At 39.7% G+C, this 27,587-nt stretch overlaps 1 protein-coding gene across 1 annotated transcript in view; it reads right to left on the minus strand.

Moving 5' to 3' along the window:
* Positions 1–27,587, minus strand: part of LOC134529979 (A disintegrin and metalloproteinase with thrombospondin motifs 6-like) — a 225,691-nt gene that overhangs the window by 158,460 nt on the left and 39,644 nt on the right. Inside the window, exon 9 of the mRNA XM_063364509.1 lies at positions 11,457–11,601. Within this exon, the coding sequence (XP_063220579.1) occupies positions 11,457–11,601 (145 nt within the window). The remainder of the gene's footprint in view (positions 1–11,456; positions 11,602–27,587) is intronic.

A 27,587-nucleotide genomic window follows, 5' to 3' on the forward strand; every position in this document is an offset into this window, starting at 1 on the left:
ACTCACTTGTTTCCACCACCATTTGCATGGGAACACTTAATTAGAAAGCATCAAAGAATAAATACATGGCTCACTAACAACTTCTACAATCTGAAATGGGAAGATGGAATATTTCCCTACACAAGTCTGCCCACCATAATGGTGGCACACTTGAGTGGTACTATAATGTTCGCCGGGAGCAAACAGAAACGTTGCCTAGCTAAACATTGTCGCAAACATGTGCGCATAGTGGATGTTCAAAGTGAGTGTGGCTGCCCATCATTAAAGATATTAGATAAATCGTATAGCAACAACCGCAGAGGTACAATATCGGTATCATCTCGTCACAATGCAGCATTTCTCAGAGCCTGGATGGTTGAAAACATTGCTGGGAACAATAATAAAGTGGAAATGCTAGAGGAGGTTGAGATGCTGGTATAATTAGAGGAGGAAGTAGTATACGTGTGGGACCGTAAGCGGCTATGCTCCAAGGTTGCACCAAGCAGGGAGGGAGTAATAACAATAACAGGAGACGTCAATATGCTGGTATAAATATATCTCGGTGGTCCAGAGCTAACCAGTCAACAGGCGACCTACATCAATGGGGAACGACACTAGCCAAACCAATGACAATCGACTCAACAACACATTACCTAGAGTTAACGCCAGGCTTCCGCCGCGTGCAATGTGTCACCCCGGACGGTCGGTTTCAGCTGCATGTATGCAACTTTGATCATAATTGGTTGAGTGACTGCGACGAGGAGAACCCAGACATCCTCGAGACGACTTGCAAGCTGTCAGACTGTGTCGTACACCATATACGGCCAGATGCTACATTCCCCACAAAGCTAGAAGAAATTAAGGCAGCAGCTGCCACGGAAAATATAAGCGCAGTTTCCGATTATTTCTCCGTAACTTGTGAACTGACATGCATCACGAAGCTAGAGACTATCGTCCGTTGGGTAGAGCGTTGCTATGGATTTATTCACTATACCATATATGGTAATCATGGTACACATCATGCAGTTTCCTACAGTGTAGACTCAACCGCTTCAACCCCCTCCTGTAAATTCTACTTAACCGCAAAACATACCGGACTCTGAGCGAAGCGGCCACAGCGAGACGTGATGTTGGACGCTGGGATGAAGACTATATGCCCGATGCTATAGACATACATGATGATCTTGTATTTTACCCGCTGTGGAATATGCTGCCAGACCCGACACCTTGTGAAAGACAAGCATGCACTTTGTTTGACCCTGCTGAAAAAAGATACATGCTTACCCAAGCGGGTTTGCACTGTATAGAATACAGAGTACGCTTATATGCTACAAACAATCCAAACATTATCATGGCCTTCACATACCTTGAGTATTTCAGGGACAACAAGCATTTCCGATTGAGGTGGGAACAGAAACTGCCATATAATACTGTGCGATGTGTGAGTGTGTTTCAGTGTGAGGATAAAGAATGTATTGTCCATTTGAGCCATCCTCATGCACGCTTCCCATGTACGCGTCATGATCTCCAAACATCCAGAATACCTGCTGAAGAATTCGGTTATGTTGAATCGTGTACCGGATCATCACATTTTCGTTATGACCCACAATTAATAACAAGATGGATACAAGTGCATAACACGCATTGTAGTTATCATTTGTGTCCATTGGCGTGAGCCTACATATTACAGTTAAACAAATTCTCAGTGCCATCGTATCTCAATACCAAGGTAACAGGTCATGTATCAACATGACACCTTTTCATTCCACTCCCCATATGAACCCTGCTACGAGAGAATGAACTGTTCAGAGTGCTGTGATTGCATAATACATTTAATTATCCATCTGGTAAATATTGTTTTAAATAGACATGCAGGTTCGTGCGTGAACAGTCGTGCAGAAAATGTGATGATGTGAGGATGGCTAGCTTTAATCCCCAGAACACGGATCCAGGTGTAACTCCAAGCATAGGCAGTGTTGAGTAGAGCGAGTGGAGTCAGGGTGCGTTGAGACATGTTACAGAAGAATGTGACTCTACCGTCCACTCGAAACATATACACAACCCAAGACCGAAAGGCCTGCCTCTAGAAGTGGTTCTTTGCCCCGGCTTCGGAGAGTGCTGCGTTAGTATGCTATGCAACGATACAGCTCTACCCGCAACAAGTGAAGAGGTTTACGCACACACCTTCGACCTACCAGCTACGCAGCTGCCATTGCCTGCCTGCAGCCAGACTTCCCACCATGTGAGCCCTACATCGACGCCGCCGCCATCGGTAGAGCCGAGACGCCGACATTAGCGCCGCTCTTCCTCCCGCAGAGCGCGAGGCCTTGATGAGGGTGACCTAGATCCAGCGGTGAGCCATGACTGCTACCAACCAATGGACGAAAGAATGCTAGTCATTGCCAGAACCACATTGAGTAACTTGCTTACAGACCTTATAAAGAAAATATAAACATGTTATGTGTTTTCACATTAAGTTATATACTCTTACAGTGAATGTTTTTACGTCATGTTATTGGTTCTTAGTAACTTGATTTTACTATGTAATACTTTTGTAGTTTAATACTTTAATAGTTTAATATGTAATATTGTTTTCACGTTAAAATGTATTTATAGTTTAATATGTAATACTGTGTTCAGTAATTGTTATTACTACATATATTCGTTTTCAAAACTGGAATGTGTAATTTAACTTTAATATCTTTTTCACATTTAGTTTTAGTACATTTACATTGCATTATATACTTTTTATAGTTTTATACATTCAATTGGTTTTGTAGTTTAATATAGTTTTCACACTGGAATATATACATTTGTAGGTTAATATGTACAATTGTTTTCATGTTATTTTATTTAATGGTTTATTATGTAAATTTTTTTTCACATTCAATTATTTTTGTAGTTTAATATCGTTTTCATGTTGCATTATATACATTTGTAGGTTTATACATAAAATTGTTTTTATGGTTTAATATATAAATTTGTTTTTAGTTGTTATTACGCACATAATAATACCGTTTTCACTGTACCTTTATAGTTTAATGCATTAAATGTTTTCACATTGCATTATGGTTTAATACATACATGTAACATGGTTTGTAACTCTTTGTGTTGTTCCCCACAGGTGTGGGCTACCATTGAATAATAAAAATCTAATGTCTCGAATCTTTTCTTTCTACTTTACCCTCAAAACCGCATAAGACAAATGTTTTCAAAGTTTTAAGAAATTATGTGTTCACACATAATATATTATCATTGATGTCTAGATAGTTCTTAAGATAAAAGTTCTGTGTGACGGTTACGTACATGTTTATGGATGTTTGGTGAAAGTGTGGCCAAACCGGATTGACCCAGCTAGAGTTGCTTAAATACTGTCGGCGGGTAGTTAATGTATGCATTTGCTGTCCGCGCATGCTACGAGAGGTAAGTCTCTACTTGTACTGCAACACGCTTGATTCAATGTAATTGTTTTACACGTAAACATAACTTATATTACATGCTATCTTTTACATGTTGACATACCTTCTATTACATGCCAACATAACTTCTATTACACATTATCTTTTACATGTTAATGTACCTTCTATTACATGCCAACATAACTGTTGTTTTACATGTTAGCATAACTGTTGTATTTCACAATATCTTTTACATGCTAATGTAACTTCTATTACATGTTTCTATTTATAACGTCTCACAGAGAGGTCTCTATGCAGTGTGTTATGGCAGGCTCCCTTCCCGACTCCGGGCAGGGAAGGGCCTGTTGTCATGACGATGTGGTGTGGAGGGTGGATAAATGGAGGGGAAACGGGTCTGCGTTTAGTTGTGCTTACAGCGCGCGCGGAGAAACATGTTCATGTAGCTTGGGCTTTACTCAGTATACAAAAGACAGTTTCCTTTACTGTTTACACGAAAAAAATTTATTTTTTATGTTTCCAGATAGTAATTTGTATTGCTGAACGTAACATCCTGTCTCTCCTCTCCTCACCATGTCTACTCCCTCGAGGCAAAGCAACCCCATCTTAGTGAGGCCTCCATGTCGGGCACTCGCGATAGTGCGCGGGCATCCTGTGTGAAGCTGCATGAGGCTTTTGACTTGCCTCCCCTGCAGAGTGTCATCTTGGACAGTGCTTTTGCTAACTGGATATTGGACTTTCAGATCGGTAATGATATTGTTACGATTTACTGCGGGTTCGTAAATGATAGCCCAATTAATATATTTCACTACACACACAGTTTTATTGATGGCCACTACTTATGTAACTTACAATTACTCTTATAAAATTGCCAAATAATCAATTGCACTTAAAAATGTTGCTTCACCAGTCACTTGTTTCTTACAATCCACACACCTCGCTGGGCTGCACCTTTGGCGCAACTCTCGCCGCAGCGCACCTCGTATATCTCAGCCGCGGGACTTCGTCATCGCACTCCACCACTGCTGACGCACTTGCCTTCGCCGAGATTCCACTCGACGCCTCGCTCGGAACTTTGCTTGGAACTACGCCGCGCCCGCGACATTATAACCTGGAACTGAACTCTTCGCCCTGGAGCCTTCGTCCAGGGACTTCGCCGCTCTATCACCCGGAAACTCCGCCGCGGGAAAACTCCCGACTCCACTGAACTCACTCACTCCCTGCCCTGGAACCTTCGTCCAAGGACTTCGCCACTCTGCCGCACCCGCGGCACTATCGCCCCAGAAGCTCTGCCGCGGGAAGGCTCCCGCCTGAACTCTCTCTCTGAACTACCCTGCTGAGACCGATGTCCTCTTTTTATATATCAGCCGCCATTTCTGGAACTCATGAGCACGGCTGGGGACAGTCGCGTCATTCCGCACCGACGGCAGAAATCTCTCGAAACATTTGTCGGCGTTTTCGCGTAACTTCGCAGCTGTCAGGTTTCGGATGTCAAACTAACAGCACCGTGCGGGGAGCTGAGGGCTGGAGGGAGGGGAAGCGGTGACCCAGGTGCGCACTGCACATCTCATGTTATAGTGGCATGTGATGCAGTCCAGCTAGCTCTGCACCTGCATGTGACGTGGCCTTGCTCACATTCGTAACAATATTGAGTCTATTGACCCCTATTTGGACCAGTTTCTTCAGAAATGTAGGGTTCCCTTTCTGACATTAACTTCTATCTTGATCCACCCCTTCAAAGTCTACATTTCACTCTCGGCTTCATTTGTTAAATAAACTGTGCAGGGAGGCGAGAGTGAGACATTTTATTTTACAACCCACTCAGCCGCGGTACTGCTCTCTGATGAAGTAGGGGAAATCTATGATTTAGTATTCATTCCTGAAATCAATAGGAACGTTAGTGATTTCGCTGCTTGTGGCAGTGTCTGGGCTCTACAACGATTGATTAACATGGATGTACATGTCTCAAGCTATAGAGCTTTCACAGTTAGGGCACCACACACAAAATTGCCGGCATTTTTGTCGAATAGGAAAGCTTGTGTCAATATTAATTGTCTCGAGCAGTATTGCTTTCTGTATGCCGTTATGGCAGGTGTGACGACTGCGGAAGGTAACATTAAGTGGGCCAGTTCGTATCCGGATACACTTGTGGCTTTTAAAACGTCTGGTTTGACTTTCCCATCCACTCTCCATCAGATCAATACATTCGAGAGGTACGATAATATTTCCGTTAACGTTTATACATGCATAGACAGTAAGGAGAATATTGTTCATTATTGTTTTGGTGACATATCAGAATCCTCTATCCAGCCTCTTTGCATATCCTTTGAGCTAAGAGTGAGGCATGTAAACATTTTAGCGATTGGTTCTAGTGATGCGACAGTACACCTACACTTTGTAACAATTAAGAATCTGTCCAGATTATTATATTCACAACCATCCTGAGGTTGTGTGATGAAATTGATTTGCGAGCACTCTCTTTAATACTTCACATGTGAAGACAGGTTAACTTCACACACTGTTCTCTGCAGCCAGCATCAAGCAGTGCGTTCCTGTTTCCCTACAGAGGAGAAGAAATATTTACAGTTTACAAATATTGCAAAGCAGGATCACCTCGGCTTTGTTGCATACTGTGAAACCGAGTCATACCTTAAGCCGATCTCCACCTGTTTGCCTGGTGATGAGTCATCTAATACCACACAAGTAAACGAACATGTACCATATGCATGTAGCATTTTGTTTGTGTGTGTGTACGATAGCTCTTTGACCAAGTATGCACAATTCGATAATGATAATTGTATTGCTGAAATGGTCCCAGAATTAGTTTCAATGACAAAGTGGGAATGTGATATATATTCAACGACCATTGCTGTTAAGACACCGACTCCAGCCATCTCTGCAAGGCTTTCTAGTCAAACACATTGCCATATCTGTAAGAAGGTATTGGCTGGGCAGACGGTGCTCGATTACTGCCATTTGACTGGCGAAATACATGGTTATGCCCATTCGAAATGCAACCTGGCTTTCAGGATGCAATAGAAACAACTTGTAGCGGTTTTTCATAATTTGCAAAATTATAATGCCCACTTTTTAATGAAGTACTCAGTTTCGTGGCGGATTGCACAGCCGGATGGCTCCTTTGTTGTGGAGAACCCCAGCGAGTCAAAGTATTAGGTGTAACTCTAGAGATTTACAAGTGTATTACTAAATACATACCTGTCTCAGGTAATGTGCAAGGAGGCATGCACACTGTGCGTCTTCAGTTTATCGATTCACTTAAATTTTTTAATCAATCTCTGGAAACTCTCACTGGCAATCTCACGCCGGATCAGTTGATACTCACCCATTCAATGTTTCCCGATGACACACAGTTTAAGTTAGCTATGCATTAAGTTGTGTTTCCCTATGATTTTGTTAAGTCTAGTGAGCAATTGCAGACTGCCTCGCTACCGCCAAAGGAAGCATTCCATAATGTAATGAGTGGCATGGACATGAGTGATCTGGATTATACTCACGCTCAAAAGGCTTGGGACATCTTCCATTGTGCCACACTGCATGAGTATGCACTTAGTTATCTTAAGGTGGATACTTGTTTGCTGGCCGACATATTCGAGTCGTTTCGTTTTGTTTGCTTACAATATTATTCACTTGATCCCACTCATTACATTACCGCTCCCTCACTCACATGGGATGCACTTTTAGTTAAAACCGGTGAGTGTCTTGAGTACCTCTTCCTAGAGTCTGCCGTTCGTGGAGGTATTACCAACATAAGTCATCGTCATGCAAAAGCTAATAATGTTTACATGTCCAGTCATGACCCTAGCCTTCCATCTTCTTAAATTTGCTATTTTGATGTAAAAACTCTGTATGCTCACACAATGTTGGATAAGTTTCCTGTGAATAATTTCCAATGGGTTTCCCTGGATGAGTATTCGAGTTGTGATTTCAGCACCATTGACATCAATGGTGATACATCATATTTCGTGGAAATAGATTTGACCTTTCCCGATGATTGTCATGATCGCCTATCAGATCTGCCTCTGGCCCTTGTGAATGGCATACCACCAAACGGGCATATGAGTAAATTACTATTAACTCTCGTGCTGCGTACTAAATATGTTGTCCATGCTAAAATACTGTGGCACTACATTCAGTATGGGGTAACCATCGGCAATATTCACCGCGAGTTGCGATTTGAGCAGGCGACCAGGATGAGAGATTATATAGCTTTTAATTCTGAGCGTCGAGCCCAGGCTGCGAACCTCTTCGAGAATTCGTTTTTTAAATTACTTTCTAACAGTGTTTATGGTAAGAGTTTAGCAAATACACGGAAACATAAGGATATACGCATTGCTTCACAGTACGATTCTGTATTTGGGGCGGCTGAGCTGATTGGACGCTCGGCAAATCATCGATGAGAATTTAGTCCTCACAGAGTTGCAGAAAGGGTCGATTACCTTTGATAAACCATTGTACATGGGTGTCGCCATTTTAGATTTATCAAAAATGGTTTTATATGATTTTCATTATAATTATATGCAAACGAAATTCCCTCCACAGTCTCTGCATCTCTTGTACTCGGATATTAACTCAGTAATTTACCATGTTGTGTGTGACAACATTTATGATTCGATTCGTCCCGATTTAGCTTCACATTTTGACACTTCAAATTATGCGCCAGGTAATGAGCAATGCTTCCCCTTAGTCAACAAGGGTGTAAGCGGGGTGATGAAGGATGAGGCTGCTGGCATGATCAACACGGAGTTTGTAGGTCTTCGCCTGAAGCTTTATGCATTTTAGATGGAGGATGGCTCTTCTACGCGTAAGGCCAAGGGTGTCAAGCCCAGCGTACTGCGTTCACTCCTGTTTCCTCAATACCTGGATTGCTTGCTTCGAAATTCACGGGTTCTCGCGACCCAATACCATTTCCGATCGCGAGGCCACACTGTGATTGATAAGCATTGACTTTCTGAAGACAGTGTCAGCACTCTTCCTTGGAGACATAAAAACCTAGGCTTTTCCCCAGACCATGATTATCCTTTCACCATGTTATGTTCAGCAGTGCTTCTCTGAGTGCTGTTACCCCTGCCTGGCTCCCGAGGGGTGGTTGCAGGAAAACACTAGCGCTCTCTGGTCCTCCCACCCCTCGGGCGAGTTCCGACCCGCGCCACTGCATGTGGAGAATAACCTAAAGGTATGTCTTTTCCCAGTCATTGTATATTTCTTCAGGTTCTTTTTAGGATAGATTGCTTTTACACATGTTATCATACTCAGGCTTGTTTTATGTTTTCAGTCTATCTTGATATTTTTTACAGGTAAGATTGCTTTTACAAAATGCTAACTTGCATTAACGTAATATATTTTCAGGTTTGATTGCTTTTAAAGCTAGAATGGTCTTAAAGTAATTTATTTTCTGCCTAGATTGCATTTCAAATGCTTAGTTGTGTTAATATAATTTATTTTCAGACTATATTGCTTTACATGTATATATTTTCAGGCTAGATTGTTTTTTACAATTGCTAACTTGATTTAACGTAATTTATTTTCTGACTAGATTGCTTTTTTCTTAGGTTAGATTGCTTTTTTTACAATTGCTAATTTGAGTTTAAAAAAATTTATTATTTTCAGGTTAGATTGCGTTAAAGCTAAAATGGGCTTAATGTAATTTATTGTCAGGCTATATTGTCTGTTTTGTGTTGTAGCGAATGTGTTTGTTTATACTATGTAATGTCCTACAGGTCTCCCCTCGACAAGATAGCGGTATTCATCCCCGAGATAGCGGCGACTGTCTTCTTTGCGGCAGAGTGGATGCAGCGTGTGCTCGTCTCCTCAACGTGTCTACCCGACGAGGCGGAGATGGTGGTGGGGCTCCCCTCCCTGGGGCCGATCCCTCACACCACGAGAAATGTGTTACCGGTTGCTTCCCCCATTCCTAATGGTTATTAATTAAACTAACATTCTTTTTTACCCTTGTGTTGTCTACATTATTTCTTTTTCCACTCTTTATGTTCCTTATGCTTGCTCATTTTTACTGAGCACAGCGACTGCGGTAGGCGACGGCCGGTCCTTTTGTTCGCTGCACTAAACACTTTCACTGTCACCCAGTAGGTAAATAACACTTTCACAGCGCTGGTCGCTGCGCGCGAGTGGGCTTCCAGCTCAGAGACTTTCCTTCACAGCATTTGTATAATGCTTATTTTAAAATTATATTTAATGGATGTATGCTTATTTTGCTTGACACACTGGCAGAGAGCCAGTGTTATTTGTTCTTACTATATGGGTAAGCTTCCAGCTCACAGAGAATCTTTCCTACACAGCATTTGTATAACACTTATTTTAAAATTATATTTAATGCATATATGCTTATTTTACTTGACACATTGGAAGGAATATTAATAGTCTTTGGACATGTACTTTTACTATTTTTTATATAATTTTATTACTTAACACAATCAAGACATAGTTATGCTATTTTTTGACATAAAATATTATCTGGGGAATTATAATTGCATACTGTGTGCGTGGCATCTCAGCAGACAACACATAGATGACACTCTCCTCTGTGACGCTCTGGTGGTGGTTGTTGGCATTAAAGATGGCGTCGAGAGTATGTGGCACTCCCTGCGAGCTGTATTTAGATATAGCTAGTATGGTGGCATTTGTTTTAAGAATACTTGGAGCTGTCTTTTTGAAATTTAGACATAGCAGTATGGCGGCATTTGTTTTAAGCATACACTGAGTGGGGGTATTTTTAAACATAACTGCGGACGTCAACAAGATGGTGACTTCCAGCATACGATGTTTGGTTGTCAGGGTTATGTTATCAATGTTTACACTGTCCCAGGCAGATAAGATGGTGGCCTCCAGCAGATGGCGACTGCCGGGGGCCGCCATCTTTGCATAGTCAATGTTTACACTGTCATAGTACTCCGTCGTTCCTCCTACTATGCTGTGCAGCTTAAAAACTTCTTCCTTTGCATAAACTTTAACAAATTCGTAACAAAAATACTTGCCAAATTTAGCCTTCTTATCAAAACTTAGATTGAACTACATAATATAATGCACTAAATATATTGTTCAAAAACGAAAATTTACACCATTAATTCAGAAGAAATAACCTAGTAGAAACTGGCAACCATTCTGTTTCAATGCATATTGTGACAACGGCTTAATTTTAAGCTGATTGCGAAAGCAAAAAGTATTTGCTATAAAAATCTTAGGACATTTTTAAAAAGTTTTATATTTTTCCGCAAATTAATATTTAAATTTGGATACTCTCAGGCGGGTGCTATTTTGAATGTTGAGCCATCTCACAACTCTAAATCTCTGAAGATGTTAATGGTAAGCTGCTAATTTAAGTGAAAAGTACTATAACAAATTTAAAGTTTGGCGATAGTTACTTTTATCATGCTATAAGGTAAATTTAAATTACTTTTATTTCAAATGTTATGAAGTGTAAAATAATTACAAACTTTAAATAACGCCTGACAATATGTATTTTAACTTTGAAATTTTAAAATAAGTGTTAGTGACAAAACTTAAACAGTCTCCATTAAAAAATTCTTGTTATTTAAGTGGAAGGTTTATAAACATATATTTAAGGTTTTAAGAAGAACTTTATGCCGCAAAAGGCTTTCAAAGGAATATTATGTCCAATATTACCATTCCTGTGCAACTGATGCATCTATTGCAAGAGGGAACGTGAAGTGTGATAGGGGCTCGTGCACCTACACATGAAGCATTACGTCTATTTCCGGGAAACGGAAGTGAAACCAAGAAATGGGTGTGGTATGGCGGTGATTAATTACATACAATTACCGATGTGGTGGCAGTTTGTTTGAATATGCAGAATCACAGGTGTATTTCGGGATAAACTAATAGATTTGACAAGTGCATTATTATAAATAGCTTTCATAACACAAAATGTTCCGATTAACTTTCATGAATGAGTGTCATTAGTGAAAAAGGCAGGGAACCTAATTTGTGAGTGTTGAAGAAAGAGACTTCGCCTCAGATTGCTATCGTTCCTTGTGTACATTTCACTGATGTGCAGGAACTCACCTGGCCGAAGTTACAGGCCGTGGTGCTGAGGTTCCAGCGTAGCGAGCACTGCTGGTCTGCATTGTACACGGCGCCCACCGGCATGTTAGTGAACTTCCACTCGTGGTCCGCTGGCTCGTCCAGCAGACACTCGCCCAGCCCGAAACTACAACCACGCCCATCACACAGCCATCACTCGCCAAGACACACCATCACAGAGTCCCGCAGAGCCATCACAAAGCCATTACACGCCATAACAGAGCCTTTACATAGCCATAATATAGCCATCACTCGTCGTCACACAGCTATCGTCACACACCATCACTAGCCATGCGGCCACAGAGCCATCACTTGCCGTCACTTAACCATCAAAGAGCCGTCACTTATCGTCACAAATCCGTCACTTACCGTCACAGTGTTGTGAACACTGTGTCATTCAGGTGTAACAAATAATAAATTAAAAATTTACAGCGCTGGAAATGAGAAGCCTATGATTCAGATCAGCTATGGCTCCACAAACAGTTTGTCAGTAGCCAGACAACACGAGTAATTTCAGAACAAATAAGTTGGCTCTATAGTTGACTTGGTCGGGGCAATCCGAGGACCCGCAGTGACGTACAGGAAAACAAAAAGTTCTGAAAGCTTTTGTGCAACCTAAGAAGGTACTGTGTCAGACTCTGTAAACGAAAGTTTCCAGAAGGAGCAATCGGCCTGAGACATAGCAGACAAGTAGTAGATTTGGGGGCTCCTGGCACAGGCTTCAGGCTGTGGAGCCGTGGAGCCGACCGCCATATTGGATTGTGACGTCACGGCGGCCATCTTGAATGGCCGTGACCTTGACCTTGACCCCGGCGGCCATTTTGGATCTGCCATATTGGATCCGCCATCTTGGAGGATGTCATTTAGTTTTCTTGAACATTCCACCATTTTGTTTTCCGACATTTTAAATTATGACGTCACCGTTGCAATTTCCGTTACGGCCGCCATCTTGAAAATATTTAATATCAAAATTTAATGAAAAAAAAATTTTAATTTATAAAAAATATCAATTAATAAAATTTTAATAAGAAATATTTTAAAAACATACTTTTATGAATGGAGCACGGAGTCCTCGGTTCGAACCCGGTAAGAGCAAAAAAATAAAAATGGCGACTGATCCTTCCCTCATGGTGGCTGCAGACAGACTGACCCCTACCACTTTTTTCATAGCATATATATCATCAGGTAGTATATGACATCATGTCTGCCGTCTTAAAAATCCGTAATTTTAATGCTAAAGATTCGGGAAAAATTCCAAAATTCATTAAATAAATTTGTAATCAATATACTAATTGATTCTATCGATTCATATCCTTGGTTAGATTCCTGGACGATGTAAAAAATTGTAATTTTGTGTAAATATAATCATTTCAAATAATTATGTTCAACATTCTTAAAGAGGCTTAAAATCCTATACTACCAGCCTCCAGTAAGCTGTTATGTCCACAATCTTGGAAATTTGTATTTATTGTCTCATAAATTTATAAAAAAATATTAAATTCATAAAAGAAAAAATCATTAATCTACCTATAGAATCGATACATGGACAATAAACAAAATGAAGTAATTTCGGGTAAAGGTTACAGGTTTGAGAAAATAAAAACACAAGTTCTTTTAAAAAACAAACATGTTATTACTTAAATTCTACACTACTACAAGTACAAAAAAAAAAACAGACAAATTACTAAAGACTTGGTAAACTTAAACAAATTCTGTTCAAGATTTATTTTCACATTTAATTTAGTGCCGTTCAAGATACGTTCCACTTGCCAAATAACAGATTATTCTTATGACCTTCACAGGCAAAATGTTTACTGCACGCGTAGATTCGTACGTTCTTCCTGTATCATTTACCCTTGGTTCGAATCCAAGAATCGTACCTATGGTCCCAGGTTTCGTAAAGTTGACATTTTCACTGCATGTTAGAATACTCTTTTGAGTGTTTGGATTTCCACGCAGTTGAAAGTCTACATCATGTGGTAACATATCCCTGATGTAATTTGCAATGTCGTAAATTTCGTAAGAGCCAACAGTTAACTGTATTTCATGAGCGGTCCTATCGCTTTTCAGGAAGCAGATCTTGCAATTTTCCTCGTCGATATTCGGTATGGCATTATACGTTTGAAAATCTACGAGTCCGATACACCATTCTCCGTCTAAATCCAAAGGCGGGAAATAAACCACCCGCAGCTCTGATGCGTGACCTGTCAATTTAAGTGTCATAGATATGAACAATAAATTTTCATCACTGCACAACCTTTAAGTAGCAATTTTTTTTTGTCAGAAAATCATTTTTTTTTTGTTAAAAAGCAAAGGCACAGGAGTCCGCAGTTTGTTTGATTAGGTGAATGATCGGTTTCGTAGTTGTAGAACAATGTAGTGGTCCGGCCCAGGTACCGCCTATGTTCTGGCGGAGGTCGTAAATTACCAAATCTATCTTAATACTTGGCCATTTTTCCAGACTTTTTGTACGCTACTCAGTGCGTGCCACGACCTGACAATGTATCTAAATTATTTATGGCGCGCTCACGTGTCTTTGGATTGCTGGGTAAAGTGTCTCGCATAAACACCCCCCGGAAATTTGGTATTTTATGTTTTCGAGCGTACTTGATTAAATCTATATTGGTGAGCGGACGTTCCGGCAAAGAACTTAGGATTTTTTCATTCGTTTCTTTTTCATACCTCGACCTGATTTGTGAGGTTGCAAGTAGAGTCCTGCGAAGTTTTTTTTTTTTACCCATGGCAATGGCTTTCATGCTGGCATTGGGTCGTTGTGCTTCTTTTAACTGCTTGCGCTCGTTCTTCGAAGTGTTGACTGTCCGCACTATACCGCTCGTTGCACCGATGAGGCCGCCGAGAGCACCGAATGCAGGCAAAAGCAAAGGAAGCAATCCTCCTATAATCTTCTTGTCGAGAGTCTGTAATTTTTGTTTGGCTTTTTGCACACCTGCGCCAGTCTTATGTTTGGTCTTGCGTGAATTAGTCTTTGACTTGATGGAGCTGGCTCGACGAGCACCCAGTCCTAATTTGGTCTTTGCCTTCATGATTTTGGAAATGCCCCAAGCTGAGATTTTCTCTCCTAATCCCGCGTTCGACGATTTACTTATATTTTCGGCTTCCTGTGCCAATATCTCGTCGGCCCAGTGTCTGGATTCCAGATCCTTGCTAAGTGTGTATGCAATATCGTACTGCTTGCACTTTTCGTCGAGAGAATTAATGCCAACGTCACCGCGAGCTAACCTTTTCGCTAGTTTAGTGCCGGGGCCGCAGAATCTGTAACCGGGAATGTGCAGCTCGAAGGGTTGGTTGTTTATCAGCGAGTTTATGAGTCCTACACCGATGTGTTTTTTGTTCTTACCTCTTCGAGGCATTAGGCACAACTGACCAGAAAGTATAAATACGCTTCTTTTATACAATATTTTGTCAGTACAACGCAAGTCGTCAAGCAAGAAGTGTGATTGCCCGTGCGCATTACGCAAGACGATGTATTTAGTGCGCGTGAATCATGACATGGCTTACTGTTGCCTTCTGCCGTACAATGCATAATGGCGGGTCTGTCCAACTGCGGTAAAATGTGCGTTCTACTGAGTTTTTAGAGGAACCAAACGGTCTTAGGTTCGAAAACGTGTACCTCTATTCCAAATCGTTGCAACAGCCAAAATACCAGCGACTAGCTACAGTTCTACAATCGGTGGATGGTCTGGAGTATTTCCCGTTTAATGATATTGTAGATGTGGTACCTCCTAGCGAAGCGAGAGTCAATACCGTGTTTGTTTTCGACAAAGTAATGTGCGAGAAGCAAGGCATAATACAAGAGTACTTTTCGATGGGCAGACACGTTAAAGTAGACTGTGTATATCTGTGTCAGACGTACAGTCGTATAACAAAACATCTCCTAAGAGAAAACGCAAATGTCATATAACTTTTTCGCATGGACGAACTTAATTTACGTCACGCTTATGAGGATTACGTAAACACTGACATTACATTCCAGGAATTCAAAACATGTGCTACTTGTTGGAAAAAAGAACACGGATTCCTAGTTATAGTAAAACACTGGCCTCTATATAAGGGTAGGTACAGACAAGGTTTCGATCAGTTTATCGTCAAACATGAGTCATTGCATTTCAAAATTCGGTCGTAGCAGTCGAGACTTACGTACTGCTCTCACGTCTCATGACGACGTTATCCGCAAATACATTTCGCTACTGGCTCAAAAAGTAGAATGTGTGAAAATCGAATTACTAGAGTATCTCTTTGCCATCGACCAGCGCGTGAAAGCCTCGGATTCTCGAATTCGCGATATGATCGAAGTATCGAATGCACATAGACGTGACGATTTGAGGACTTTTCAAAGTAGTCTGAAAGCATCACTAACTCACTTGTCAACAAATTCAGATTTAGCCAAACACAAGAAAGAAGTTTCTGCGAACGAATAAAAAAGTATAAAAGGATGTCTTGCAATACGTTTTCAGCCAGTACAATGTCGAACCTGGCCAGTGACCTTCATCGAGCTATACAGTCTGTTTGTGAAAAATATCTACTTGCTATAACACGGCCAAGAAAACAATGTATCTCGAAAGAATGCGGTCGCGCGCGAGAGAGACAGAGTAAGTAGCTGACCTGGCCAATCGGTGACGAGCAGCAGGTGGCGAGCCGGCTATCGCCAAGTACAGTCAGCGATGCGTGACAAGTGAACACGTCAGTTCATCCGGCGTGGTTAACGTGTGAGTTCGCGAATCGGAATGTATGGTTGCTGCTTGCGTTATCAACTATCGAGTGGAATATATGCATTAATAACGTTATACAATAATGGCATCATCTAGGATAACGCGTCCGACTATTCATAGTCAAGCACGTGAAATTATAGGAAATGTTATTTCATATTTTGATGCAGAGAAGCTTGCTGTAAAACACGCACATTCCATCGAAAATGCTACAAAACGAGCTGCAGCTGGCCAATCTGTGGGAACAATATGCAAAATACATAAGGAAATGAGCATAGCAAAACTAACAGATACACGAGTATGTACACCGGGCAAACAACGGAAGACAAGCCGTAAAAAAATTGTTCTGGATGATTTTGATTTGTGTGTTGTTTGACGTACAGTTCAAAACTTTTATGCCTATCGAAAGGAAGTGCCAACATTGAAGAAATTACTGTATGTATTGCGGAAAGAAATCGATTTTGCTGGAAGTAGAGAAACGTTGCGGAAAATATTAAAACAGATTGGCTTCCGATTTAAGAAATGCAAAGACAAGAAACTAGTATTGATGGAAAGGACAGATATTGTCGCTTGGAGGGGAAGGTATTTGCGACGAATGAGGGAAAATTACAGTTTAGGTGAGAATAAATTACCAGTTGTATATGTTGATGAAACATGGATACATGCAGCATACACTGTGAGCAAATGCTGGCAAGATCCAGATACGCAGGGTGTACTTAAGAACGACAGAGCAGCACACAGATGGATTATTGTGCACGCTGGTTCGGTTTCGGGTTTTGTTCCTGGCACATTCTTAATCTTCAAATCCAAATGTAAAAGCGGAGATTATCACGATGAGATGAATTATGATAACTTTTCCAAGTGGGTACTTGAACGGCTTATACCTAATCTTCCCACACATTGCATTGTTGTAATGGATAATGCATCCTACCATTCAGTGCAGATTAATAAAGCCCCGACTGTGGCATCGCGCAAGGCGCAAATTCAAGAGTGGCTGAATAGCAACAACATTGCTTATGAAGAAGACATGACAAAGTCAGAATTACTTAACATCGTCAAGTGCCAACGCCCGTCTCCGAAATATCGTGTGGACGACATCCTTGAAAGACATGGTCACGAAGTAGTCAGGTTGCCACCGTATCATTGTAATTTAAATGCAATTGAATATATCTGGAACATTGTGAAATCTCGTGCGTCGGACAAAAACGTTTCACAAAAAGCCGACCATATACAAATGTTGACAGAAGAAGCCATTAACAGCATTTGTAAAAACGACTGGACGGCAGCTGTGTCACATGTTAAACGAGAAGAAGATGAGTACTGGAAAAACGACCACTGCATTGAAGAGGAAATAGAAACATTTATAATACGTCTAGACGGTGACAGTGAAAGTGAAAGCGATGTTTGTGAAGATACTGACAGTTCCAGTGATGACAGTGGTGGAAGATCCTCGGATGGTGCACTTTCAGGCTTCGAGTGTCTGAACTAGGCAGTTGTAAGTACAAGTGTATTAATTAAACATCTTTGTTGTGCTATGAGTGCGTTAGATGTAAATGGTAGGTCAGATGCCATTCCATTTGTTCAACAAACAGCAATTGTCTACTTGTTATGTTTGTGGACCAGTTGCTGTTTGCATGTAACCTGAAGGTACCTATATTCTAATTCTGCGGATGTGTATGCTATAACAAACGTATTTCACTTGAATATGTAGGAAATAGGTGGAACGAAACGTGAAATAAGCTAATATAGTGGCTGTGTTATTGACGTAGGTCCACAACAGTTTTCACTGAGTGTACCGCTCCCGCCTGTAGTGTGTTACTCAGGGAGGGGACTGGAGGAGGTGTCACGACACTTCCCCTCACGGGATACATTGTTAGCTTGGGGGCGTAATAGACGAAACAGACTTGCACGTGAGATGAAAAATGAAGAGATATTTAAAACAATTACTAGTCGCCTCGACGAACATAAAAATAAGGTAGAACCAACCATCATTATGTAGACAGAGTTGAAGATGAAATGCCAACTGTAAAGAAGATAAAGTTAGAACCAGATCGAGAAAAAAAGGACTTAACGAGTACAGAGTCCATGCACAAGAAAAAAATACCGAAAAAGGGACACCAAGTAAATGCAATGGTCCGACCTATCTGATATCGTTTATGAGTCGGAATAATGACACGACCTATGGAGTGTACAGAAAACATAATAAGTGGTTCCTCGGTGCTAAAGAAATATACTTTCTGCCAGAAAATATTGTGTGCGGAATAAGAGTTCAAAACGCATGGGACTCCGGGTCTGTACGAATTGCTGTTTCGCAGGGAGCCTAAAGGATATTCTCACAAAGAATTACAGGAGTACAAAAAACTGCTAGAGCTAACCAATGCACATTTCGCGATAACGATCCAGGTAGTGGCGTATATAACAACGAAGATCATGAAAAAATCGACATTCTCGCTAATCTCTTCAGTGAACTAACAATACATGGTGAAGGTTTAAAAAAGCTAGAAAATGGTCACAAATTTGAATATGTATAATGGAACACTCCCAATGAATTAGTTGATCGCCTTAGAATTTTACACGTTTCTCTTAGGCGCCGTTCACACTAAGGCGATATACGATAAGCAATGTATCGTGAACGATATACGATACGCGACACGCACAGACAAATACTTGAAATCTAAAGGGAGGCGATAAAAAAGGTTCACAGCCGCGCGATTGCACAACATATCGCAAGTGACATATCGCTCGAAGTACCGCTTGCCGGTCGCTTCAGCGATTAGTCTCGTACGATATTTCGAGCTGCGAATATGGCGGGAAGAAGAGAAGACAATTATGTAATTCCGTTCATTAAGTTTGTAAAAGCTCATCAGTGCATCTGGAATTATTCCATTGCCGCATACAGTAAGACAGATGTGACGAGTGCTGCATGGAGGAAAATTGCATCAGAAATAAAAGACACAGGTAAATACATTGTTTATGTATTTATTTATTATGTAAGACAAGTAAGTAATCGAATTATGTTATTAACTCATAAATTTATATATATATATATATATATATATATATATATATATATATATATATATATATACTGTGACACATGAAAAAAGTCATTAAATTATAATTCAGAGATAAATTATGGTTCACATTGACAGAATTACTTAACATTTACAACAAGGTAGTTTGAATATAAATTTTCATTACCGTGATAAAATTAAAATTTAACATTATTTTAAGTTAACATAGGGTTATACATATATATGCAATGAATTACACCCTACAGTTTAATTTTAAATGTTCGTAATTTTGTTTTAAGTACATACAGGTATATAAAGAATTTGTTGTACTAAATGGCTGGGTCTTGTAAACCGACACATCTCCATTGTGTAGGGATTTCACCCATTGGTTTCAGAAAGTATTCATCTAGTTTATTTCTTAAGCGATTTGCTGCGTTCAAATTCTTGTTTTCACTTAACGTACTGTTATCTGATAATGCTGGTACCACAGAACTTACTAAATTGCTGTGGAACATAAGGTTTTCCTTATAGTCTGCGTATAAAATTATGAAGCACGCATACTGTTATAATGGTCTGCACAGCATTACTTCTGTTTATATAAATTGGTCAGTCAAATAGACGAAATTTTGACGTTAGCATTCCAAAACTGCATTCCACACATTTTCTGCCTCTTGAAAGTCGAAAGTTGAATATTCGCCTTGCATCATTTAATACTTTTTTTTTGCGCATTATATTATGATGGAGAGAGAATGCTTCATCTGCCACAAAGTATAACGGAAAAGGATCGTCATTTACCTCGCCTGGCAAGGGAGTGGCTTCAGGTATTTTCAATTTATTATCCTGCAACAATTTGCCCATTGGTGATTTGCGAAACACAGCACCGTCAATATTCCGTCCATAGATGCCAACATCTATTGCGGTGAACATTTCATCAGCGTCAGACAAAGCCATTAGAACTATTAAAAAGAACCCTTTATAATTATAATCTGTAGACCCTGTATTAGGGGTACACTTAATGCGGAAATGTTTACCGTCAAGAGAACCAATACAGTTAGGTAAATTCCATAACTCATAATAACGTTTTGATATTTGCTTCCAAGTTTCCTCTGTTGGTTGTGGCATATATAGCAGTTGTAAATGGGACCAGATAGCAGCACAAGTCGAATGCACTTGTAACTGATAGTTGATTTACCACTGTAAAACTGCAAGGAAAGATCTTGAAAGCTGCTTCCAGTTACTAGATACCTGGAAAGAAAATGCATTCAATAAATTGAGGGTTTTAAATCGTAAAAAGGTGTGTAATACATGTGTTTTAATTGCATTTATAAATAAATGCTATTATTGTCTACTTTTTTAATTTTGTTTTAGAAAAGAACTGTCGAGATAGATGGAAGAACATCAGAACAGCATATGTGCGATCGCTGAGACCTCCAAAGTCTGGGGCTAGCCAGAATTCAAAGAAAATATATTATTTGACTGAGCATTTAGCTTTTCTACAACCATATTTGAAAGGAGGAGATACATCCGGCAATCTGCACGTTGAAGATACTGCAGAAGAGGAGCCCAAAACTAATCAAAATTACGAAAGTGAGACATTTGTTGAAGAGGAAATGCCTGATGAAGCTGCTTCTGTGCAATTAATCGAAAAACCCTCTCGTAAAAGCTCAAGTCAAACATATAAAAAACGCAAGGGAAAAGACGAAGTCGATGATGCTTTTATAGAATGGATGAACATGAAAAAATCTGTTAATAAAAGTGACCAAGATGCTAAACAGCATTTCCTTCTTTCTCTTTTGCCTGATCTGAAAAACCTTAGCTTGCGTCGTAAGAGGACTTTCAAAATACAAACAATGTCTCTCTTACATAAGTTGTTAGAGGAGGACGAACGAGAGAGTGTGGAATCCAGTATTTCAGTTGCTTCTAGCCCTTCTGTATGGAGTGCGTCATCCCATCATGACACCTTACAAACTCAGTCTCACATGAGCAATATTGCAACGACTTCGGAAATCAATTCGGTTATCCCACAGCCGCAAGAAAGTGTAACTGATTGGTACAATTTGTAAAAATACATACAAATAAAATTGCATAATTTTATTAATACTACTATTTATAATTATAATGTCTTACCTTATGGTAAACATAAGTTTTTCATCTGGAGAAATAGCCTACCTGAAGTGTATGTCTTTTATTTTCAAGATTTCGTGACAGTAGGCTTTTCAGAAAATGAAAGTTTTCAGGTTTCATTCGATAAAACTGCCTGAATTTTGATTCATGCTGAGACAGTTCTCTGGAAACAACAGCCGAGCTATGGTGCACGTTGGTAAGACTGTAGGGATGTACCCAGTATTTTCTTTTTCTTCTCATTCTACGCTGAACCAATAAGCCACTACAACGTCTTCCTCACTTGAGCTCATACTTGTAACTGAAGTAGTGAGAATTGTCTTCCCGCAACATTTCTATCGCCCAAGTCGCGCCGATTTATCGCCCGCTGTCATGAACCTTCCTAGCAATATATCGCCGCGATATATCCCTTACCATATATCGCTTATCTTATATCGCTTCAGTATGAACGGCGCCTTTGTGTAGGAAACTATTCGCACATCAACGAAATAATCTCCATACTCGAAGAACTGAGGGAAGCCGGCTACATTCAATGAGTCGAACCGGAATTGCTCGCGAACTTCATGCTCCTGCTAGACGAAAATACCTTCGTCGAAAGGTCATAGTTCGTGGAATTGATGATTTATTCCAGGCGGACCTTGTTGAGATGATACCATATTCCCGAATGAATAAAGGTTTCAATTACATGTTGACAGTCATTGAAGTTTATAGCAAGTTCGCTTGGGATAGATCTGTTAAATAAAAGAATGCAACTGAAGTAGCCAAGGCCATGAACAATACCGTGTACCGTCGCACCTGCAAACGGACCTCGGGAAAGAATTCTTCAATGCAACCTTCAAGGCTTTTATTACGACTTATAACATCAAACACTACTCTATGTTTAGTAATGTCAAAGCCTCCGTTGTCGAAAGGTTGTAACCCTTCTCTACCTATTACCCTTACAGCAGGGAGAACCTGGCCTAACAATTGGCCCAAGGGTACTAAATCAAAGGGAAAGAAAAGGTTACGTTAAAAAAAACAAAGAGCAGAGCTCAGTGGTATAAATATATTTTAATTATTTTGCAAACAATTACTAATATGCGCATCTCAACAGTGCTCAATTACAAAAAGCTTTACTATAACAATCAAAGTGAACTTAAAATCTCAAAATTCAGGTACAAGACAAAAACTTTAATAGAGGTGGGTAGAGTTTTTCTTTTAGTAGTGTGGGTTCACAGGCTTCACCACAAGTTCACCACAAGTGCGTGAACTCTTACTCCATTTTCCTACGCTATAAACAATCACCATTTATGTTAAAATACTAATAAATTTTATTTATCCCACCCCGAGAGCTCCCTTATAGCAAGTCCCGACATTCAAAAAAAAAAAATTTAAATATAGTAATGTACCCACACTATGCCTATATAGTTCTATACAATTTAATATAAAAGAGAGAATTAGTGTGACGAAAATTTCATAATTTCGTCGATCACACAAGACAGCCTCAGATGAATATTCTCTATTATTTGAATCTCTCACAGCTCATAAAGCTTCATACTACTCAAAGTATCAACAATATAAATATATAGTTCTATAAACAAAAATTATAAAAAATTTATATAATACATTTAACATTCAATAAAACATCAATTGATAATTTATATCTCACGTTAATTTATCAGTTCTCGATTATTTTAGTCTCTTACAGCTCATAAAGCTTCATACCACTCTAAGTATCAACAACATAAATATATATAGTTCTTTAAAAAAAATTATAAAAAATTTATATAATACATTTAACATTCAATAAAACATCAATTTATAATTTATATCTCACGATAATTTATCAGTTCTCGATTATTTTAGTCTCTTACAGTTCATAAAGCTTCATACCACTCTAAGTATCAACAATATAAATATATATAGTTCTATAAAAATTATATAATAATCTCACTAATCACGCATGGCAGGTTTTTCTCCAACCTACGGAGGCGGGCAGCATGCAAACAATAAAATGCCTAAAATATTTCCGGCAAAAATTAAATCACCAAAAAAAAATTATAGAACTGACACCCTTAGGCAAATTTTGTTCATTATCTAATAAATTCTTACTAGCTCTTCACCATCCACAGGGACCCAAGGAAATATACTTTTCAAGACTCACCCCTTCAGTTGCCATCGGGAACAGGACGACGCACAATTTAAATAATTTAAAAAGGCCATTTAAAAGAAAAGATCACTACACCACCATTAACTGGACAGCTGGGACGCCGACTGCAATCACCGACTCTCGAACCAGCTGCATTCCATACGACGAACCATTTAAACTTCGTGGAATTTCCTTCGCTCAGCTACCGACGAAACTTCATTTCTTCCCAAATTTCAATTCCAAAAAAAATTAATCCGTCGAGACGATCTATTCCCTTCCTCCGCAATAAACAGGAAAAATCAAATAGTAGACCAAATTTAAGTTTATAAAATGTTGTCCTCCTCCTGTGCCAGCTGCTCAAGTTGACTCGGTAGACTAGTCTCACACCTTCTCGCTTATTCCACAACCCTCCATGTCGTGTCGAACTCCAAAAAAAAATTTTATTATATAAAATTTTTTTTTATAACTTCTTAAAATAATTTTCTCGCACGCGCCGATGCTTCCTCGTATTTAGAAAAGAAAGTACCACTATTATCTTGTTACAAAATTTTTTCCCACAGCTCAATCGTAGCTGCTTTTCTTCTGCTCGTAAGTAGCCCGGGTCTATGCTGATATTTACCTCGGCGATTGAGGGCTCGACTGGGGGTTAACTACACTCCATTTCCTCGCACGAGCCTCGCGTTGCTTTGTCTATAATATACACGCTGAAAACTCTCTTCTCCTCTCGTCCACGAATTACACATAAATCAAGTAAAGTGAAAATCATTTCTTGAAGTCGTGATGTGCATTATTCACCGGAGGTACCTATCATAGACCCACACTGACCGTCTGGCCCCACTGCTAACTCACGAGTCACTCCCTATTTCTCTCTGTCCAGCGCTGTGATTGACTGGTCGCTTACCGCTATGCGCGGTAGCTAATTCCAACAGTCACCGCCCGCAGCGCTACACGGATTAGCCCGTAGCTAGCGTACAACTCTCGACCCAAAACACTAATAGATGGCGCGATAAGTCACACCTTCCGACAACGCGCGGACACGAACAAAAAAATTTATTTGTGACGCTGTCACAGGCGTCACAAGGTTTAACAGAACTTTGCGTTCCAAGATGTGGTGACAGTTCACGGCTAACGGAAATTACAAGTAGCTTGACATCTTGCCGAAACTTATAAGCGAGTATAATTCCACAGTGCATTCTACCACGAAAATTAAGCCAAAAACGTAAAGGACAATCGCCTACTTCGTACAGTGTTTTCCAACACAAGAAAACGATCCACGAAATCTTAAAGCTAGCGTCGGTGACATTGTGCGAATATCCAAGCAGAATGGTATCTTCGAGAAAGGTTTCACTGCGAACTGGAGTCCCGAACTTTTCCGTGTGACACATGTTCGTGAATCAGAGCCTAGGACCTACTACCTCGAGGATTTGGACCACAAACCTATTCGTGGCAGCTTCTATGCCGAAGAGATTCAGCCTACGTTGTATCCTGATATGTACTTGGTGGAGAAGATTATAAAACATAGAAATGGACAATCCTACGTCAAGTGGTGGGGCTTTCCACCTCACCTTAATTCGTGGGTGGCAGTTGCAGAAATTGAGAAATGCTAAAGACTTTAGTAATTTGTCTGTTTTATTTGTACTTGTAGTAGTATAAAATTTATGTTAAAATTGCTTTTTAAAGAAGTGGTGTTATTTTTATTTTCTCAAACCTGTAACCTTTACACGAAATTAGGCCTACTTCATTTTGTTAATTCTCCATGTATCGATTCTATAGGTAAATTAATTATTGATTTCTTTTATGAATTTTAATATTTTTTATAAATTTATGTGACAATAAATACAAATTTCCAAGATGGTGGACATAACAGCTAACTGGAGGCTGGAGGTATAGGATTTTAAGCCTCTTTAAGAATTTTGAACATAATTTATTGAAATAATTATATTTACATAAAATGACAATTTTTTACATCGTCCAGGAATCTAACCAAGGATAGGAATCGATCGAGTCAATTAGTATATTGATTACAAATTTATTTAATGAATTTTGGAATTTTTCCCGAATCTCTAGCATTAAAATTACGGATTTTTAAGACGGCAGTCATGATGTCATATACTACCTGATGACATATATGCTATGAAAAAAGTGGTATGGGTCAGTCTGTCTGCAGCCACCATGAGGGAAGGATTGGTCGCCATTTTTATTTTTTTGCCCTTACCGGGTTCGAACTGAGGACTCCGTGCTCCATTCATAAATGTATGTGTTTAAAATATTTCCTTTTAAAATTTTATTAATTGATTTTTTTAATAAATTAAATTTTTTTTCATTAAATTCTGATATTAAAGATTTTCAAGATGGCGGCCGTAACGGAAATTGCAACGGTGACGTCATAATTCAAAATGGCGGAATGTTCGAGAAAACAAAATGACGTCATCCAAGATGGCTGCCGGGGTCAAGGTCAAAGGTCAAGGTCATGGTCATCCAAGATGGCTGCAGTGACGTCACAATCCAAGATGGCGTTCGGCTCCACACCCTGAACCCTGCACCAGTATGCCCTTTTCTATACTACTCAGATAACACATACATAGTGGCTCACGAGATGAGGAAGGACCTGTTTTGATCAGAGACGTCGGTTTGGACGGAGAGCATGTAGATTACGCGCGAGGCGCATGATCTATCATATATGTAGTTTAGAACTTCGATTCTGTAAGAGTGGCGAAGGTTGGCAAGTTCTGTCGTACTAACGATAAAAAGTAATTTTGTATTTAATTGTAACAAACTGTGTATCTATGGAAGAAATATTTAATAAAGTGCAAGCTTATTCTGAGAGCGGTAGTTAGGTAATTCATTGCCTTTTACACTCCAACAAATCCACCCAGCAGAATAGGTTCGACGAGGTATCCATTTCGCCGGCTATACGACAACAGAGCCGTCCGTCACTTGCCGTCACAGAGCGATCACATATCATCACAGAGCCATCACATAGCCATCCCTTGACATCGCATACCGTCACAGAGGACTACTGATTTTGCTAGAAAAATATAACATGTCATCATAATAAACTGAATGTACGAGGGAAACAAAAAAAAAAAAAAAACAGGATTTTTGTCTTTTAAAAATTATTCTTTATTTATTTATTTTTTCTACAAAATTCCTTCAGTCAGCTTTAAAGTACTCCCCATTACATGCCATGCACTTGCCAAGTCATTTTTCCTCCCACTGTTTGAAGAACCTCTTGAACTCTTGAACTTTGATATCTTCCAGTGCCCTTTGCGAATCTGTTTTTACTGCCTCCACATCATCAAAACGCTTCCCTTTATTCTCGGGAGCAGGAAAAAGTTGCATGGGGCTCGGTCTGGCGAATACGGAAATTGGGAAAACACGGGCCACCCCGGAGAGGCAAAATAGCAGTTAACTCGTAAGGCCGAGTGTATGTGTTTGTGTGTGTGTGTGTGTGTGGGGGGGGGGGGGGCATTGTCGTGATGAAGGAAAAAGTCACCTGATCACCAAAGTTATGGAAGTTTCCTCCGCAAATCCTCTTACAAACGTCTTAAAACTTCAAAAAAAAAATTGCTGGTTAACAGTCTGGCCTGGGAAAACAAATTTCCGGTACATAATTCCACGAATAAAAAAAGAAATGATCATCGTCTTAACATTCGACCTTACTCGTCTAGCTTTTTTTTTTTGTTCCGGGGAAGTTGGGAGTCTTCAAATAAAATATTCTGTGTAAGCATACCTAAAGTGATCTTTAATTGACTCTTTTTAAAACTAAACGGTGTACTTAACACTGAACAATTTGAAATATATCAACTATGTGACTTAAACAACTTGTTTAATTTCTTTATTGGTCAGTGTCACAGATGTAAGAAATCAAATGCGAAACTTGGCAGTTTCCACTCCTGCAAACTATGCAGTTATCCACTATGCCAGTTATCCACTTCAATGATGTCCGTTGCTTCAGTAGTAGAGAAATTTTTTCTGTTATCTGTTACATAAGTCCGTAACAGTCGTAACCAACTCGGCACTTCATGTTGAAGTTTGAATATCAGCACAAAATGATTCATTCAACTCTGGTGAACACTTTGGATTTTGTAACGAATTATTTTAATCCTTACTTCACGATTAT

The sequence above is a fragment of the Bacillus rossius genome, chromosome 1, assembly GCF_032445375.1.
Source record: "Bacillus rossius redtenbacheri isolate Brsri chromosome 1, Brsri_v3, whole genome shotgun sequence".
NCBI lineage: Eukaryota > Metazoa > Arthropoda > Insecta > Phasmatodea > Bacillidae > Bacillus > Bacillus rossius.